Raw genomic sequence first — 20669 nt, 5'->3', positions numbered from 1 at the left:
GTGTTTAAGGCGATGAATGAATAGGTTCACAAGAACTCAAGGATGTTCTTTAGATTACATGTTTGGTCATATTTCCCAGTATCACAGCTAGCAATGAAAGAAACGCCTCATCCTAAGTCTTAGGCAGAGTGCAATCACAGGACTTTAGGTTACTAACATTGTCTGAATCAAACAAGATCTCCTCTTTACTGTTTTTACACCGCTTATGTGAAAATGGTCGATACGGTCTCATTTCCTGCAAACCCTACCAGGATCTGCAAAGCTTAACTTTACAAATGTACTTAAAGTATATTGTTTTTTTATATTGTATTTTCTTTTGTGTATTACATTATCATTTACATGCCTATTACAACTGTGTTTTACAATAACATTTCAATATGTTTTACTGTATGATAAGTGAGATCTAGATACTGCTGAAAATTACACTCAACCCACAATTGTTTTTATTATAAAGTATTCTCCACATTTTTATATATATTTCTGCTATGTATATCAGTGTTAACAAAGATAAGCATCTAAAGCAAATAATACTCCAGTGGCATATGGTGTTGTAACACACCTAATGTGATCTCAAGCTGCAACTAGCTGCTCGTTTCTTTGCCCACAAAATGTTTTGTGACACTTTGTGACATATTTGGCAACTTGAACAAGCAAAATATCACAGACATAATTGAAACTAACACAAAAGCTGATGCTGTTCTTGGCTACCTAAATGCTTTGTGTTGTACAATGAATGGTAGACCTGCCTCAAAAGGGACATGACTGTGTTTCAGAATATATGCATCAATCATTCATAAACAGACCCAAAAAAGATTTTTTTTCCCCAGATATATCAGCATATGTGTCAAGATAAGAAACTGTTTAACAGCAGCTTCAGTTTAAGTGACCGCATCAAAAAGTTTGTCCAACTAATTACCCAGAACTAAAAGCCTTTTAAAGAGTCAAAAGAAATTCAAAAAGTCAGATGGTTTTTTTTATATATATAATTTACCAATGTACAGCCGCTGTTAAAAAAGAAAAAAAAACATTTGCCTACTAAGAAATATTTCAATACATGATGTAAGATGCCTTCTTTTTGATAGTTGCAAAGTTGTCCTGTATCTTATTCAAAGTTAAACAAAAACATTTGTAACTATTCGATATGCACTGAGAAACTGGCTGGGTAAAGTAATGAAATTATTATTTTTTTTCTTTTTAATTGTGCTGCACCAACCTAACAAAACCTCTGTTTAGTATAGAAGTCATAACTAAGGGGAAAAACTAAAAGTCAGGAGAAGCCCAAAAGGTGAGAGAGGAAAATTGTACATTCTATGGCAATGCCAGTCTGCTGTTCATTCAGGTCATAACAGTTGCAGTAAGTTGCTAGTCATTTTTCATTATTTTCTAAATGCATCATCTGTACGTTTATTTCCCTGGTTCTAGTATGATAGATTAACCGTATTCTTCTCTTATCTTTCTTTCAAACACATCCTTTATGGTATTGCAACTTAACATTTTCTTTCCAACAAGCTTGAATATTTTCCAAACCGTGGTTTCCGAGTTGAGTCACACTTATCACCTTTATCAGTCCCTCGTCATTTTTCACGGGGCTCTTGCCTTCATCTTATTCCAATGTCACTGTGTTCTCGTAAACTCTGGTCCATCTAACCCCTTCTGTCACGTTTACTTCCTTGGTCCCCTTTCCAAGAAAAAAAAAAAAAAAAACTGGTGAAGTTCATAAAGTCTAAGCCAATTCATTCTGCTGTCCTCTCACTTTCTCCCTAAGGTCGTTATGAACAGATGAACTTCGTCACCCCCAGCCGGTTAGTGCCTTCCTCTCATGATTACAATCACTTCTCATTTTTGTGTTTCCCCAAGGTTGTTCAGCTGCATGTCGAGATCGTCATCTCAAAGTCAAGCCCCTCTAATTAGCGCAAGCTGCTTCCACTGGGAATGTCCATCCTGTGTCTCCCCAGGAGTTATTATCCGGCAGCGAACACAATCACTTGCTCTGAATAACAAAGCACACATACATCCATCCGCATCAGAGGTAGAAGCTTAAATCCCTGTGCTCTCACCTGAACTTGAATGTAGGTGTCACGATTTCATTCACAATTGGTTAACGATCGGAAAAAAAAAATTTCATTACAAAAGATTTTGAATATGAAAAGGAGCAACAGGACAAATTGCTTTGATGAGATGAAACGGAAAGAAGTTTGCAAGAGCAGGTATCTTTAATTTCCCCAAGTTAAAGATTAAAGGTTTTCTGGAACAAACCTGCAGCACATTATTTTGTCTTCTTGTTGTAAAGGCAATTCCATAAATGCTGATTGTGCTTGGCTACCCCCATAAAACCACAATTCAACCTGTTACCAAGTTGGCTTCTAAAGTCTTTTTGCACCCGACAGTGTGAAGAAGTAGCAGATTTACTATGAGTCACTCGGTCATTTTGAAAGGTCTCTCTTCAGCTCAGAGAGCAGACAACATTAAAGTGTTTCGAAAAAGAATTGATGCCCTTAAGGAGTTCTTTTGTTTTGCTTCTTTGCCCTACTTCAGTGTTTAAGATCAAATTTTAACATCAGGCGAAGATGACCCGAGTAAATACAAAAACCTGCCTTTTTCATGCGGCACTGCTATCAAACCAACCATCAGCAAAGCCCTGCACGCAAAGACGCCGATGTGTGTACTGCACGTGTACAGTATACAAAAAATAACAAGTCCTCTGAAAAATGCAAAAAATATTATTTGCAGACTATTTCAATTTCAATTCAAAATGCTTAATAAAAAGACTCTTAAACTAGACTAGTAACACTCAAATAAAAAACTAAGTACCCTTGACAATGAGGAAAACTAATAAACTACAGTGAACAAAAAAAAAATAGAACTGAAGACAATAACACAATGTAGTGACATCACAGTTCAATGTGATTGTGTATGTTCAAGAACCATGGTTTGTTTTGAGAAATTTAAATTATGGTCAATTTAGCTTCTAAACTGATGAGGACCCATTGGCATGTGTTCAAACAACCAGTGCACAATGTAAAGCAGAAGGGAAAACAGAATATTTCAAAAACATAATGCTTTAAAAAATAATTTGATAATTTAGAGTCCAATAACCTTTCGGACATTTAATTCTTACAGCATCAACTAGTCATCACAGGATGGACTACTAAAATGGCAGCCGAAAGGGGATGTATTGTTCTTTTACAGTATTTAAATTGTTTTGTCCTAAAACCTATTGGACTCCAATAAGGCCAGAGAGTTGAATGGCGGCTGGGTCAAAGATTGGTGCATGCGATCAGGTGTGGAGTTGCGGTGAAGGGGGCAAGTTTTTTGGTGTTTGCATGTGTGTAGGTGGGGGTGGACGAACGGACAATAAGCAGAAAAACAACCTAAAACACTTTCTGGGGAGGGAACACGCGGAACCTTATCAGTACTGTATACATGATACTCCAATGGTAATCAATCTGTTTGAAATGGGATGACAAAATGTTTTTAATAACCATATTATTGTATCAAATATTAAAAAATTACTACTCAAAGTTCGAAAAACCACAAATAATCAGATGGAAGTAATTATTATCTGAATAGAATTGGCAAATAGCCGATCAACTAAATCAGCCATAGTCAAAAAGTGTTTTGACATTTTATGTGCTTCAGCCGTTTTTTTTCTGCCATTCAGTAGAAAGGCATCCCGGCCCCCCACCCCGTGATTTCTGCCTATGGGTTGCAGTTTCAACTAGAACTTCGTCAAGTAATTGTTTTTAGGCTGGGGACAGTCACTGGGTCCAGAGACAGGGGCAGACCGTACTAGCAACTGAAGGTTTCTTAGAAGATGCAATCCTTTACTCAGCCAGTGAAAAGACATTCATGTGCGTGTCCCCTCTATGCAGCTGTTGCATAGCTGCTGGCAAAAAGGAAGAGAGCTGCTGCACGACAAAGTTTTCTCGCTCTTATGAACTTACAGAGAATCCAGCTTTGAATCATCCTTCCTGGTAGCTGTGCTGCAAAAATGGGTTAAAAACAGTGCATTCTGGGATTCAGAGTTTTAGGCAGTCTCTTTTGTTCTCTGATGCAGTTCATTCATTTTTGTTCCTCCCATGACTGTGCCCAACGATGATCATCTGCCTGCTCACCCTAGTTCTATTTCCTTAATGAGACTAACAGAAGTAATTGGCTCCTTTTCATTACCCAGAGAACTATCAGATGACAAAAAAAAAGACACTACAATGAAAAGAGAACCTTTGAAACTAAAAGTGTGTGCTGGTTTGTGTTTGGCAAGTGATTTTGCCTGGTTCATTCAAAGAACACACACACACACACACACACACACACACACACACACACACACGCACACACTTTAGTAGGAGTTCAGGGTCAGATTGTATATTGTTCATCTCTTTTGTTTTGCAACACAGACATCTGTCAAATGCACATTGATTTTAGTCGCAATGCAATAAGAGAGCATTACTAGGAAATAAAATGTCAGTTTCACAAGCAAAAGGCTGGTGACAAAGCCAAAAGATCCAAGAATTTGAGTGCCCTTTGGTTATCTGCATGTTGCAAAATCACAGGTTAAAATGTAACCATGTTGTACAAGTACCAATACTAATTATCTGTAATAAAGTTTTAATATGTCAGTGTTTTGGCGATCAAGCCATGAGGAATAAAATCGGACTGAGTTGGAAACAACTTAAAACGTGACAATGTCATAGCTACCAAGGGACTGTATCTCGGTTGGGGGGAGAGGGGGGGGGTATAATGTATAAAGACTTGCTGCCCAAATACAATCGCCCTTTTTCACCGTCTGCCCTGGTAGCAGCATCCTCTTCACTCCTGTGCAGGGCGGGTACAGCTAACTATGCAGGTGGGCACGTGCCACCAATCCCTGCCTGTCCCGCAGGCTCTGCTTCCAGTCCAGGGTGGGCACAGATGGCTCCGTGGGCAGGCACAGCCCCCCAATGTCACCGGCTCTGCCCCCTTTACAGGCCATGCTGAAACCTGCGTCTAGGACCCCTGAGCGAGCTGCCTCGTCACAGCCACGCTTGGAGCTAGCCGCCTGCTCGCTGCTGAGATAACCAGCTTTACTTTGGAGTAATTCACTACAACCTGACGCCCGTCGCCACAACCAGAGACAACGCGAGAGGTTTGGCAGAGTTATAAACAGGGAAAGTTTAGAATGGTTTACTTAATGTGTTTTCACGTGATTTAAAACACTAACAGGCATAAGCTCCCGCTGGCTTCTTTGAAACCATGCTATGCGAATGTGGTTTCAGTGTGTTTTTATGGCTATAATAAACTTTATTTCCACAAGGGTTTTATACATTGATGGGATATTAATGTTTGTTTTCCGCTCTTTTTAAATAAGCGCCGAATGTCCACTAGCATTGCGCCATTAGCTTCCCAGATAATATTCATGCTACCTCTGAGTAAAAGCAACTATGGTCCGTTTCAAACATAATGCTTGTTTTCGTTTCACTCTGTCATCGTACTATGATCATTATTACTGCATTAATATTGACGATTAATGTTGATTTAATGGTGTGTAGTATAACTTTAGGGTTAACCCATCAAGCGACTGAACACTACAGCGCCCCCTACCTTCTTTAAAATGTTGTTTCCTCAAATAATGTTTTGTTTAACTCAGGATTTGCATTGTGAATGGGTAGAAACTATGGCCGCAACTAATGATTATCGGTCGATTATTTTTGCAATTAATCTAAGAATTGGATGACAAAAAAAGTTTTATTTCCACTTATTTTTTCCAAAATAGATCATTTGGACAGAACAAATAAATGTACACAAAAAACAAGCTGCTACTTGGGTGTTCTGTTGCAATGATGTTAATATTTTTGCTTCAAATAAGTTTATGTTGACTAGATTGTAAGTCAATCATTTAATAGTCAATGTTGCCTATATGAACAGTGATTTAACACAACAATAGTGCAGCTGTAAAACAAGTATCAAATGCAGTTTGGTTGAACCTCACCCTTGTGTTAAAGGCACAATTGGGCATAACAATGCAACCAGTGCAAAAACACCACTTCTGACAATCAAATAAAACATCAGCACGTTTCATAGACTGTGGGTTCATTTCTGAGGGTTTAAACATTTTTGAGAGTGTCCTTTAGGGATGTTTATGTCTTGTTATTCCGTAAATGTTTTTAATTTGGGTCTGCATCTTTTCATTCTGAGTGTCTCACCAAAATTTCAAATTGTATTCCGATTGAGAGGTCTGGTTTGTGATCCATAATCAGACCAGCGTCCATGCAGCACAGAACATCTTCTACTTGTTCTACAAAGATATAAGGATTAAAGAGGGGTAAAGGTTACTATCGATATTTACGTCTTTCCTTCCGTAGCATTAAAGTCTTGTCAACCTTACACAATTTGATGCCAAACCACAGAGAAGCTGCTTTTCTGGCTTTTTATTGAATCGGGACCTTTTAAGCATTACCGTAATTACTAGAAAACAGATGTTTATCAGGCTTTTGCCCTTTTCTCTAAAGAAGTATGGTGTAGAGATTTGTATCACAGCTAAACTAGAAGATACTTTTATGACCATCAGCACCAAAGCCCCTGAATCGGCTACTGTTCACTGAAAATTGTACAAAGAATCCTGATTGTAAACTTCTTTTCCAGTCACCTGGATCAAACTTAATTCTTATTAGACTTATGTTGCCCATACGCCCAGTCTCAACACCTCTGAATTCAGTATTTTCCGATAAACTCCTGGAAGGGACTTTGGTCATTTTCTTGTATTCCCACTGTTTAAATTTGCTTAACGGTATAATTGGTAATCCTGTTCAGAAACACTTTTTGGTTTACTGAGTAAAATTGTCCTTCCATCCTGAAAGTAATACATTATGTATTCACAAAAAAGGACGTTAAAAAAATTGTTCTCTGTGGGACCTGCAGGCCTGTAAAAACTCTAACCAATCTGTCAGAGTTTTGTTCCTGCTCTCACCCATAGACATATACTCATGCCCGTCTGTCCCTCAAATTCTGGGAGAATTGCCTTTTCTGTTGGTTGTCCCACATGCCAATCATTCTGACGCGATCACGGTGTGCATGCTCGTTACAGCCTAGTTTCCCCTTGCTCGCTGCGCATGTGCACTTCTGGTGTTTCTGTATCCGGTTACCTTAGCGGCTAGGTTAGTGGCTCTTCCCGTAGACTTGTCTGAGAGTCTGAGAGTCACAAGAAGCAAACCGTCTTCATGTTTATGAGAAGAGGAGGAAAGCCTCAGTAGAATGAAAAAAGTGGATTTGGGAGATTTTTTTCCACACAATTCCCCTAAAGAGTGAGAGCAAGGCAAGACTTGCACATATGCAGTTGTTCAAAAAGGGACTTAGGGAAACTTCCGGAAAAATCGCCAACCCTAGCTTTAAATGACCAAGTTCCTTCATACTCCTGGCTTATAGAAAATCTTTGAGTTACTGCTGTTTGCATTAATATGTAGAGCTTTAGCAGCAATAACTTAACACCTTTGTATGACTGATTCTCTCACATCAATAAGAGATTTTTTTTCCCCCACTGTTGTGGAGACGGTTGATTCAGTTAGTTAGTTCTTTGTGAACAACTTTTCTTTAGGATCAAAGTCCAAGCTTAGTTCTGGAGTTTGAATAGGTCACTGCAACCCGCTGTACTGATCTTTCACCCACTGCGTTATAGATTTGGTGCTGTGTATTGGATTTTGGTAGATTTTTTGTCCTGTTTCAACTCAAATTCAGCCGAATTCGAACTGCATATCAAAAGTCTTCACGTTTGACCCTTGAAGTCCCGTTCTATTCTTCTTTTTTTTTACTTGTACTGTTATAAAAATTGTAACATTTAACACGTGGCCCCTTTGCGCTAACAAAAGGCTTGTAATGTTGTTTCTCACTGCAAAGCCTGAACTTGGGTTGAATTTGCTGGGATGTCCACTCCTGGTAAGATTTGCTAATGGTATTAAATGTTATATACTTGTGAATAATCTTTTTATAATGTACAATGATGAAGTTCAAATTGTTAGGGAATGGCCTCACAGCCCTCGTCAGACCCAAGAGTAACAGCAACTGCTTCTACAACTACTGATACTTTTTTATCTTTAAGTTGTGCTAAACACACCTGAATGCCGCAGACCAGGAAACTGCCAACACTTTTTTCCTTATATGAGTAATCACAATTGCTAATATGGATAGTCAGGACTTTTAACGAGAAGGCACCATCAAACTTCTATTCTCAAATGATTTCAGTACAATCTAAAGTAGCTTGTACCCTCTTGGATCAATTTAAAAAAAAAAATGTTGTGAGCTTTAAGCTTTCAGTGATTGAGAGAAGTTCAGAGATTCATCTGGGTATTAAATTTTTGACCTTGTGTTTATGGGATGATTTCTCTTGCCTCTAGGCCAGCAATAACAGCAAAACACACAAGAGCATAAACCCGCCGCTGGAGTATGAAGGAGCATTCAGTGTCTGTTGGTGAATCAGTTCCTGACAGACTGACAGCCGAGGCAGCAACAAACTCAGACACAGGCACATTCCCGCACAGACATATTCCTGCAGTCTTAATCTTGCCTCTAAATCAGAAGAGCCTTCCTGTAATCCACACAATACAACCACCTCTTCTGCACGCTTCCTTGCTCTCCAACTCATCATATTTTATGTATTCCAAGCAGCGCCAGGAAGAAGAACACAGGAAATGAAAAGGAGGTACAGGTGCATTGAGGGAAAAAGAGATTAATAAGAGTGTATTCAAATGAGGAGCCTGATACCACTTGGAAATGAGCAAATGTTTTTCATGCACTTAAAATCAGTCAATAGTCCAGAGACAGAAGGAAAGAAAGAGCAAGGCCCAGTAAATTAAAATTATAGGTATCGGGGGGGGAAAAAAAAGACCAATGCAAATGTTAAGGGGAAATGCAACATTATATGTTCATGTGCAGATCAGGAAAATTAAAAGACTTAAGATTATGGTATTATAATAAAGAATATTAGAACTGAATGTGTCAGCTCAAAATAGAAGAAAACTTTTTAAATAAAAATTAAATGCTTCCACTCACCTAACTCCTTTTTTTTTTAGGACAGATCAACTTTTGGAAAAAAAAAATTGTCTTATTGCTTTGTTCCCCTGTATAAAAAAAACCTTTATAAAATCTAAACTTACAAGTGCTGTCTAGTAGAAATGAGACATGTTCCAAGGTATGTGATGGATTACGAAATACAGAGCAAGGCATGAGGTAATAAGTATATGAGAAAGACAACTAAATATATCTGAATAAACATAGAAGTGGCTTTATTTTGACAAAACAAAATCTTCTTTGTAATGACAATAGCCTAACGGCAAAAGAATGAGATGTCAGAGCCAAGTTATTTTCTTTAAATGACCCACAATCATTTAGTACACAGATACAACTAAGATAGATCCATGCATATAAGATATTTGAACAATACTTACCTGTTATTTTATTAGTAGTATTAGTAATAATACTAATAATAATAATCTTTACCAACATTGAAACATACATTCCAATGAAATTTGTTTTCTGCATTTAACCCATCCCCTTGGGGAGCAGAGGTCTTTCACTGTGCAGCACCCAGGGAGAAATCTGGGGTTAAGGGTCTTGCTCAGGGACCCAGAGTGGCAGACTGTGGGAGCTGAACCCAGAACCTCCAGGACACAAGCACAATCTTGTAACTACTAAGCCACCACTCCCCCCATTCGTCTAATAGCAGCAGGGCAACAGAACCATAAGCCAGATGAAAACCTATAGCTGACATCCAGGGAACAACTGCTTTTCCCTGCTAATGTTCACTTCCAGGATTCCTTGTTTTGAGAAAGTCTTTAGCATAGCAAACCTTAGTCATAATCACCATTACCTTTTGAAATGTAATGCATTGCCACCTTCTGATGCAGCATAAGTGTTTACAGTGTGTTTGATTGGAATCTGACGGTGTAGGCAGAATATATCTGGTATAATGTAGCTGAGGTGCGGGATAAAAAACAAAAGCAACAGCTGCACTCACCATTGAATTTGACAGCACGAATGTGACTGAGCAGTTCTTTCCCATCGATGTTGCTAGCCATGCGCGGGCAGAGGCCTGGGTACCCGTAGCAGAGCTCCCGGTGCATGCGATGCAGAGCATGTGCCATTGCATAAACGGCGTCCATCACAAACTGAACCTTCCCTTCTTGCTCGTAGCTGGAGTCTCTACCCACTTTTTCTAGCCCTGTAAAGAATTAAAAAAAAGAGAGAAAATTTGAATTCAATTTAAATGTTCATCATCATTTCATATCCATGACTATAAACTGCATTCAAGATGGATAGCCCTGCAGTTTGCCTGAAAAAGAGATAAGCAAATAGACAAAAACATAGAAATAAAACAACAAAGACAAAATAAATAAAAGTACGGGTTGGGTGAAAAATCTTTAAGAGTGAAGATAGAGAGATAAAAATGTTTGAGATGAAGAAGCTTGACCAGGAGAGAGGCAGCAGGGCACTCAGACTGATGATGACAAATAACTCCTCTCAGTCCATTCTCACCCTCGTAGCAAAGTCACCGGCGAAAGAACAACATGTTCCTCCTTAACATCATCTGAACTACTGATAATGGCATTTTGGTGTACGAGGGAATGGTTAGAAGATGTCTGGAGGAGACTAAAACGCTTTATACTCTGGCTCGGGTTGCACAGCTACTTGCCACAAGCATATGTTCGTACTATGAGATTGCATAAGCCCATCTTCTTGCAGCAGCCTAATTAATTACTGAAGAGTAATCTTTGGGTTTATTGGCCTCTAATGAACATTTGCATATTTGCATTTGGCCTTTATGCCAGTGTGCATGCTTGCGTTTCAGATATGCTCAGTCACACTCGCGTACGCACACAAACAAATTTTAAATAACATTCTAGTTGTGATTTATTGGGATTGATTTATGTGCTCAGTGGCATAATAGGTCTATGAGGAAATGGGAGAGTGAAAATAAAACCCCTTTGATGTGCAAAAATGAAATTTAGTAACAGAGTGCAACATTCTTTTACTACATTTTAGGTTGCTGCAATTAAAACTTTACATTATAAACTCTTGCTCTTGATAAGGATGTCCTAATCAAAAGCAGACCTTATCCAACATTCTTCAGAAAATAAATTGTGCAAGCATTTGCCCTGTAATAACCTTTTTATAAAGTTTCCGTCTGGTTTCAGGGCTCATAATGGCCAAGAAGTAGCAGCACCGGTCAGCGACTAATGTCACCCCTGTCATTCTCACGCCCTCAAGACAATAGACTCGAGCCTATGCTTATGCTGTTAGATCTCAGTGCTGCATTTGATATATAAATCATGACAATTTTGTTTTACAAGTGAACATCAAGCAGGTTTAAATCATACTTGTCTGACAGATTTTACTTTTTTCCTGTTGATAAATTTTTTGAGTATGCTTCTCTGCACTGTTTAAGACCATCCTTTTTGTCTTTTAGTCTGGAATTAAATCAGTTCCCAAGTTTACATACATTTCCATTATATTTAGTAGAATTTCCATTTAAACAATACACGCTGGATTAAACATTTTCAGAATGCTTCCACAATATTCTCACAACAGTTGACTGGAGCCATTCCTCAAGATGGAACTGGTGTAACTGAGTCAGGTATGTTGGCCACCTGACCTTTTCAGCTCTCCCTACACATGTTCTAGGTAAGTGTGATCGGGGATTTGGGACAGCCTCTCCATAGAATAAATTTTGTACCCCTTAAGCCATGTTGTAACTGATTTGATGCTATAATTTGGGTCATTGTCCATTTAGAAGACCCATTTGAACATACACTTCTGTCTTGATATGTAAGTTTGATAGTTCAACATAAGGTTTTTCCCTTATGACATCATCTATTTAGAATAGTGCACCATTCCCTCTTGCAGCAAAGCACTCGCACAACATGTCGCCACATCTAAATGTCACAGTTTGAAAGGTATTCTCAGGCTAGCAAGTTTGCACCATTTTCATCCAAACAGTTTAATTCTTCTTAACTAAATCTGACCATGCCATGTGTAAAAGAAACATCATTTTAGTGTATTTGCACTCTGTAATGTGGCTTTTTTGTTGCTTTAGGCTTCCTCCAGGTATGACCTTCCACCAAATGCCAGCACAGGACTTGTTTCACTGTTAGGAATTAAACTCTCCAACCAGCTTCATCTCCACAAGCTATTTTGATTTGTTCTTTACTGGATAGGCACATTATGCACCAAAACACAGTTATATTCAGGACACATTCCCATGGTGTTTATCCTTGCATGCAGTTGCTTCAACAGATGCAGGTGGCACCTTCAGGCAAGTGGAATTGGTATCCAAGGAATGTTGTCAACTTATCAGTTGTTACTTAGAGGCTTTTGATTTTGTCAGACAATGTTAAAGAAAGTGGATGTAAAAAAAATCTTGTTTTAAGTAAATGTTTCTACTTGGTGGAATTACTGGATAAACAGGGATACATTTATTTATTACATTGATCAGGAATATTTATACAAAAAGCCTGTTAATTCCAATGAGTTATAAATAATAAGACTTGATGCATTACTTGGGGCCACAAAAGCTTGGACGACAGTGTTCAACTTTTAACATTGTCATCTTTATAGAAGAACATCTGAAGAACTGCTTTGTCAATCACTCAACTTTGATTTGCCGTTATTTTAGCCTCTAGTAGAAATGTTAAGAACCTTGTGTTTTGAATCCGTCAGTGACTTCCGTGTTTTTGATTGTTTATATTATATTTTTATCGATCTGTTTTACTTCTAAAGAACCGTGACATGAAATTCATTGTAATTTGCTTGCATAGCAATAAACATAATTGTATTTAATTACACTAGTTTAGAAAAACAAGACTGAAACTACTGATATGTTTTACTATAATATATAGTTTCATTTTCATGGTTATCTTACTCTCAGGTTCCCTTTATATATTCACCTCCATCTTATTTCTTCTACTGTGATTATCTTGCTCGTATTCACTCCTTTCTTACATGTTGCAGCCACCTCCGGGCGACAGACTGAATCCAAACCCATCTGGGCTGAGTTGAATTAACAGGACCAGAGGCACCTTGAAATCAATATGAGCACCTATAAGGAATTAATGAGGTCCTGAAGATGAAATCCAATCCCTTTTTATAGACGGAGACCGTCTGGTGTTTGGTATTCATGTCCATATTGATGTTTGTTCGTGACAGCACTGATGTGAGGGAGCACCAAAAACAAGTTGGTCCTAAGAGTCCCTGGGAGGGAGGGCTGCATGTGTCAGGAATGAAATATATTGTAATGTGTGTGTAGAAGCATTCAGGACAAACTACCACTCTTTGACAGGTGTAACATCTCTGACAGAGTTTTAGTCTTTCCCGTGTTCTGCATTTGATGCTGCACAGCATGGCAGATAAAACAATTTTTCTTCAGCAGCACTATCTTTCTCATGCTTGTTTGCACTCGAGTTCGTAGAAGTGCCCAACCTAACCAAAGTCTCTAAGCCTGTCAATCCCATTCAGACCCAACCATACAGAACTAAAGCAGTTGCTTTCCAGCAGCACATATTGCCAAAGGCATTTACTCACGTATACACAAAATCAAAATTAGGTGTTCCGATCACTACCTTTGCCACAGGTGTATAAAATCAAGCACCTAGGTATGCACACTGTTTCCACAAACATGTCTAAACGAACGGGTCGCGCTCATGAGCTCAGTGAACTCTTGCGTGGATCTTTGATAGGATGTCAGATTTGTAACAAGTCTGGTCGGGAAAGTTCCTTGCTTCTAAATTTTCCACAGTCAACTGTTAGTGGTATTATAACAAAGTGGAAGTGATTGGGAATGCCAGCAATTCAGCCACAAAGTGGTAGGCCACCTTACCTGATGGAGTGGGGGCAGCAGATAACGAGGCCTATAGAGTCAATTGTTATAGACCTCAAAATTCTAACTGGCCCTCAAATTAGCTCAAGAACAGTATGCAGATGGCTTAATGGAATGGGTTTTCATTGGCGAGCAGCTGCATCCAAACTATACATCACCAAGTGCAATGCAAAGCACTGGATTCAGTGGTTTAAAGCACATAACCACTGGACTTTAGAGCAGTGGAGACGCATTCTCTGGAGTGACAAATTGTACTTCTCCATCTGGCAATCTGATGGATGAGTCTGGGTTTGACGGTTCCCTGAAGAACAGTATTTGTCTGGCTGTATTGTGTCAAATGTAACATTTAGTGGAGGGGGGATTTTGGCGTTTTTCAGGAGCTGGACTCGGACCATTAATTCCAGTTAAAGATCTGTGAATGCGTCAGCATACCAAGAGATTTTGGATAATGCCATGCTCCCAACATTATGAGAACAGTTTGGAGATGGCCTCTTCCAACATGATTGTGTATCAGTGCACAAAGCAAAGTCCATAAAGACATGGAGAGAGTGTAATGTGAATGCCGTTGACAGGCTTGCACAAAGTCCTGACCTCAACCCGGTAGAACAACTTTGAGATGAATTAGAACAGAGACTGAGAGCCAGATCTTCTCTCCCAACATCAGTAAATGACCTCAGAAACACGCTTCTGATAGAATGGTCAAAAGAATCCCATAAACACACCCCCAAAACTTGTGGATGGCCTTCCAAGAAGAGTTGAAGCTGGTATAACTGTAAGGGGTTATATTGAACCCTATGATTTAAAAATGGGATGCCATTTAAATTCATATGCAAGTCAAGCCAGGTGAGTAAATACATATCCAAGGTTAATCCACAGGGCCATTTGCTTAAAAATTTAATTAGAAGGGGTGTACACACCCATGTTAAAATGAGAGAACTTTGTTCTGTAAAAAAGGAGGCCAAAGCATTTTACCAAAAATATTCGCTCACATGCCTTGACTCACATATGAACTTAAATGACATCCCATTCCTAATCAACAGGGTTCAATATGACGTTGGTCCAGTCTTTGCAGCTATAAAAGGTTAAACTTTTGAAAGTGCAGTGATTTGAACACCTGATTTTGATAAGTTTGATGAGTCAGCTAATATTTCGCAATATAGGGCATATTCCTGTACCGTTCAAGTGAAAATAGAAATCTGTTAGGCTTCACCTCAAAACAATACTTGGTGAAACCATGTTAATTTATTGTAAACATTCAGTCTTCTTGAGTTCATAGATGTCATAGTTCTGATTCTGATGAACCTGAAGTATAGTTAAGCTGTTAGCTGATTGGAATTTCTTATTTGCAAACTTTATCTGAAGCAAAGGTTTACTGACATATTACAAAGAATCAAAATATCCTATTAGACCAAGAGATCATTCCAGAATACAGCAGAAGAAATCCACATTTGAAAAATATAACAAAATAAAGACAGTGATCAATAATTGGAGAGGATATGAAGCAACAATGACTAAAAAAATGCTAAAAAGCCAGTACACTCCCCTGCAAGGGGGTGTACTGAATAATATTGGTGTTCCTCGCATGACATTGGTGGAGAATGTCTCAGCATATTCTGGAAGTGACTAGGCTGACCCTTTTTCCCCTAATAAGTCCATTTTGTCCAATCTAAGTATGTCAGCCGTTGAGTCCTCAGTGTCAGAGAGTTATATGTTGTTTCCCAGTTAGCTACTTTCTGCCGCTCTAGCATCTGTAATCTCATAATCTTTAACAATATTTACTCCCAAACAAACCCTCGTCATCAAAATATGATTATTCCAAGTCTGAAACACAGTGGTCACGGCATCAGGCTTTGGGAATATTTTTCCACATGTGGGACTTGGATGTTAGTCAAAGTGGAAAGCATTATGAAAAGTTGAGAATATTCTGGTGTATGCTAAAAAGCTGAGGTTGAAGAGAGATTTTATGTTTAGCATCACACTGAGTTCAAGTTAAATAAAAAAGATAGAAAGCTAAAACAAGGAGAACATCAGCAAAACAATGTAAGTTTTGCATTAACCTAGATATAGGCTAATAGAGACAAAAGTCAAGAACACCTTTTTTGTAATTTTTGGTATCTGTAGCACCCTTTGTTGCCTTTGTCTTCATTCTTTAATGTGCCTTGCTTAATTTCATTCAGCATAAAATATCCAGTGATGATTAAAGGAAATTTATATTTTTATCAACACTAAATTAATATATTTACCAAACCACTTAGGACTTTATTTGCTTCAGCTAAATCTATTTAAAACATGCCAAAACAAAGTGATCTAAAACTTTTTCCTCCCAAAAATTCACCATGCCCCTGTTCAACAAAGCCATTAATGTCTGGTTGCCATGCCTCACTGAGCATCCTGGTTACTGTATTCAAGTCTTTATTACAGAGTTTTTATGTCTCCACTATATCAATATTAGTCAATCACTGCGAGGCACAAAGTCAGTTCTCATTTTTCTTTCTCATTTTGACTTTCTCCAACAGGCAAAATGACTGTCAAATTTTTTTCCCTACTCGGCATGAAGTAGGTAGCAAGTGCTAAACTCTCCGGACTCCTTTCTTGCCTGAGGACATTATGATCTGAAACCTTCTGAGCTGCTGCTCATGTCTACCTTCTCATCAGTTTAAGTAATGGCAGGGCTTCTTCCTGACAGCTTGACAGATTTATACATCATCCAGTGGGGCAGTTGTAAAAAAAAAAAAAAAAAAATGTCCACTTCCTATAAATCCTTCCAAAAGATTAGACTTAAAAAAATAATAATAATAAAAAAAATAAAAAAAATAAAAATATATATATATATATATATATATATATATATATATATATATATATATATATATATATATATATATATAGTCTTTTTGAGAGTACATTAATCATTTTTGCACTATCCTTTACTTTTACTTTTTTTTAACCTCAAATCAACATTCGCGCAGAAATTTGCACGGTCATGGTCACATCAACTACACAACTCTTAGCACATCAGCGGAGAGTTTAAATTACTGAAACTACTTAAACGTCATGCAGTACAACTCTGCCACTCTGGCTCACAGTAGAATCAAAGCAAGGCTGTGAAAAGATGAATACACACATCATGGGAATTGGGTCAGTTTTGCTGTCTAGGCCAGGATGAAATGAGTTCTCACTTTCAAACCAAAGGCTGTGGTTGCTGTTTGTCCGATGTTCTGACAAAGGTACCCATCTAATTAAGGTAATTGGCCATAATGAATTAGACACAAGAGACAGATTGCTTCACAATAAGACAACCTTTCTTTATATAACTCATTGTGGTACTGATTATTTCAAAACATGTTGTTTAGAACCAAAACCTAGTATGGCATGGAGAGTAACACCTTTTAAAAATATAAAGTGGCCAAAGATAAAGCTAGACAGTGAGTGCTTAATACAAAAGGTGTTAGGGTATCACTAGCAGAAATACCTATGACTTGAATGTGTACTTAAAGAGGACATATCATGCAATATCCACTTTTTTTATCCCTTAAATACATTTTGTTGTGTACTTGGGCCTGTAGGAGTGCAGGAAATTTTAATTGACTCCAGTTACTGTGCAGATGTTTTTATATTCTGTTTTGGTCACATACTTCAAGCTTTTCAGTTTTCTCTGTTTGCCATTACGTTCTTTGTACAATTACGTCACAGTGTTTCCTGCGGAACTGCTAAACAAGATAATGGACTTGCGACTAACCAATTTCGTGAATCCGACATTTTTATGATTTTCGCTGCAGTTTTCTAGTCCAAGCTCAAGGATGCCGAAGTTACAGGTTTGAAAGTAAAAATGTTCAGTTGTTGTGTGAATGAACCCACGCAATACATTACACCATCCCTCACAGCATGGTATCAGACCCAGTATAAGCAAACGCTTCATTGTAAAACATGGGTTGGCATTGAGTACTAAATCGTTTTTTAAGGGCAAACTTATTACATTTACACTATTTAATAAAAACGTGGTATGTGGTTAAAAGGGTATGTGGTTAGACACAGGTATAGCTCATGTCAGTAGCTTGAACCATTTTAGCAGCAGTAACTTGAAGTAGCCAGTGACTGCATGCATGGCCCTGTAAATAATAGATGAAATAAAGTAGTAATTTGTGCTGGCTGTTGAATCTAGTCTGTTTCTAATCAGATGTTTACCTCCAGTAAAGAAACTTTGTTCTAAAGCAAGATATCGTTTTTTTCTGAAGTTTGCTCTCTCTTGTTTCTATTTGGAATTTGTGCCTTGAATTGTTCCCATTCAGACAAGTATCAGAACAAAGTATTGTACTTTTAGCCATAGATCAAACTGCCGTGCAATAATGAGAATCTCTCTCTGCAGTTCTTATGAGATGGGAAATGACATGATGCATCATTAATCAGCATATCGCAAGAAAATGCAATCCCACTTCGAGACAGCTAAATGACTGCCACTCCTGTGAGTTGTGCTAGCTGGGGAAACGGTACTGTCTCGTTTCTTTGGGTTGCATCAGGTGCTGAAACTGGAGCAAAGGCTGGATGTTTGGGTGAGAGTGAGGAGTTCACTACAATTCAGCTTATGTTTGATCCGTCAGAACATTGTCAGCACCCCGTGGGAGCGTCAGTTCCACACATTCATTTAGCCAAAGCACATTTTGTGTGTAGGTGCAAAGTAAAAAAAAAAAAAATCTGGTTAAGAATTGAACATAAATAAGTGTTAAAATCACAGAATAACCAAATGTTTATATGTATGCTGTCTTATAGGCGTTACGCGCTAGTCCATTTTCAGCCAGCAGCTGCTAAATGAAATTCAGCCTTTCAACTTTCAGTTAATGACATCAGAGACCACAGGCAGCCTCGCTGGTTGCTTGCTGAGTAAGAGAGGATTTGCTCCTAAAAAAAATCTAAAATCAGCTGAAAACTCCAAGAGGCAGAAGTAGAGATAAAACGCAGCTTTCATGTCTCATAAAAGTTGTGCAAACAAGAAACTGCGCAAGGAGGCAATCATCTCCATATCTGCCTGCAAGACATTTTAAACACTTCGTGGTTGATTATTTGTTCTCGTTGCAGTGGAAGGGAGGCCGAGTACTGTGACTTATTTCTAGATCTGTACAAATCCATTACACATTTTGGAGTAAAGCTGCAGGCATGGAGAAACTTTGCTGTTAAGACATTATTTCTAGATTAAACTTCTTTGAAATGTATATAATTGTCTGCCCATCCTGACATCTCCTGGTAAATGAATACATTAGTAGCTTAGAAACCCACAGAGTTTTACTTTTAGGACGAAGGACTTCAAATGGGGATTTAGACATTTCTTTATACTCACAATTAACATTGCCCTTTGACCAAGTTTTTCAAAAGAGCCCTTAGAATGTACAACAATCCAATTGAATCTTTTGAATAAGCACTTCAGCACAGGAGCACAGATGCTACGTCTAAAACTCTAGAACATCAAAATGACTAGAGAGAAAAGTAAAAAAAAAAAGTGGAAATGAGCAACCTGCTGCTGGTTTTGATAAAATGGAGATTGCATGTTTCATTAAATGAAAAGTAGCGACAACTCCGGCTAAAGTATGTAATTCAAGAAAAGCAAGATAAAAGACATAGCGCCATAATCTACACACACTGTCCTCTTCATTGGGTATTTATTTGCTATTCAACTCAAACAGCAAGTAAGCCGATCGTATGGCAGAAACTCAAAGCATTTATGCATCTGCATGTGGTGAAGGTCACCTGCTTGAGCATCAGATTGGGGAAGAAAGGGGATTTAAGTGATGTTGTTGTCAGTGCCACGCAGACTGCTTTCAGCGTTTCAGGGACTGCTGCTCTATGAGGATTCTGTTGTAGAATCAATGGATTAATTAATGCTAATCCTTGCCTGAGTGATAAAAACAAAAAGCATACTTTGTTTCAGTTTCAATATCTCTACCATTGACTTTTTCTTTCACAAAGCTACAGTCAACAATATATTATTAGCATTTTTGTCTTTTAGCCACTTCTCATATAATGTCAGTCTCATTATTATCCAAACTGATTGCTAGGGTTTAAACATGTCAGAGATTGATTCCCCCCCCCCCCACCCCCTCCATTGTTGTTATTTTATAACATCCCACTGATGAAGTTGTATTCCAAGTCATTGATTGGTTGATTTCTAACTTTGCTGTTACTGTTTTGCAAGCTCTAGTACCAAAGCTAGTCCATTTTCCTAGTCCTATGAGATTTTGTCTGTCTTAAAATCTCATGGTTTGTCTCCATCTATAGCTTACAAGTAAACAAAAACGGCCAATATTACCTATCAATATCAAAGCATTGTTTTATACAAAGTTTAGCAAAGTCCCAATATGTTTCATTTCCAAAGCCTGTATCTTTAATCTTGCTCCACTGATGCATATAAGCAACACTTGCACACCTGCAGAACTTGGCTCATACCTCCTGGCTCATTTAACAGAAGGCTCCACTATAAGCTTGGCGCCAGCACAACCAATAAAGAAGAAGAAAAATAACATGCTTTACTAACTTGGAAAGCAAAGCCAATGCTGTATTTGAGACAAACACAAACCAATACGTTAACCAGTGAGGTAAGACTAATGTAAGAATGTTGAATGGCTAAATGCTTTGATGGATGGCTTCATGGACCAATGCCTCAAACATATTTCACACAGAGTGATTTATGGGCCCAAAGATGACAGACAGACTAATGATTTAAACAAGCTCCTTAATTAAACCTCAATTTGGGATGGATATTCAGTCCTCTTCTTCACGTCACCTTCTTAGTTTTTCTTCTCTTAGAGTTTTTTTTTTCTTTGCTTGTTGGGTTACTAAG

The 20669-nt window shown here is 38.2% G+C and overlaps 1 protein-coding gene across 1 annotated transcript in view; it reads right to left on the bottom strand.

Moving 5' to 3' along the window:
* The window catches only part of grm8a (glutamate receptor, metabotropic 8a), a 354028-nt gene that overhangs the window by 62436 nt on the left and 270923 nt on the right, over nucleotides 1-20669 (bottom strand). Inside the window, exon 8 of the mRNA XM_021320621.2 lies at nucleotides 9986-10189. Within this exon, the coding sequence (XP_021176296.2) occupies nucleotides 9986-10189 (204 nt within the window). The remainder of the gene's footprint in view (nucleotides 1-9985; nucleotides 10190-20669) is intronic.

The sequence above is a fragment of the Fundulus heteroclitus genome, chromosome 17 (assembly GCF_011125445.2).
Source record: "Fundulus heteroclitus isolate FHET01 chromosome 17, MU-UCD_Fhet_4.1, whole genome shotgun sequence".
Classification (NCBI taxonomy): Eukaryota; Metazoa; Chordata; class Actinopteri; order Cyprinodontiformes; family Fundulidae; genus Fundulus; species Fundulus heteroclitus.
Note: the sequence above shows the minus strand (reverse complement) of the source record. Positions and strands in the feature narration are given on the sequence as shown.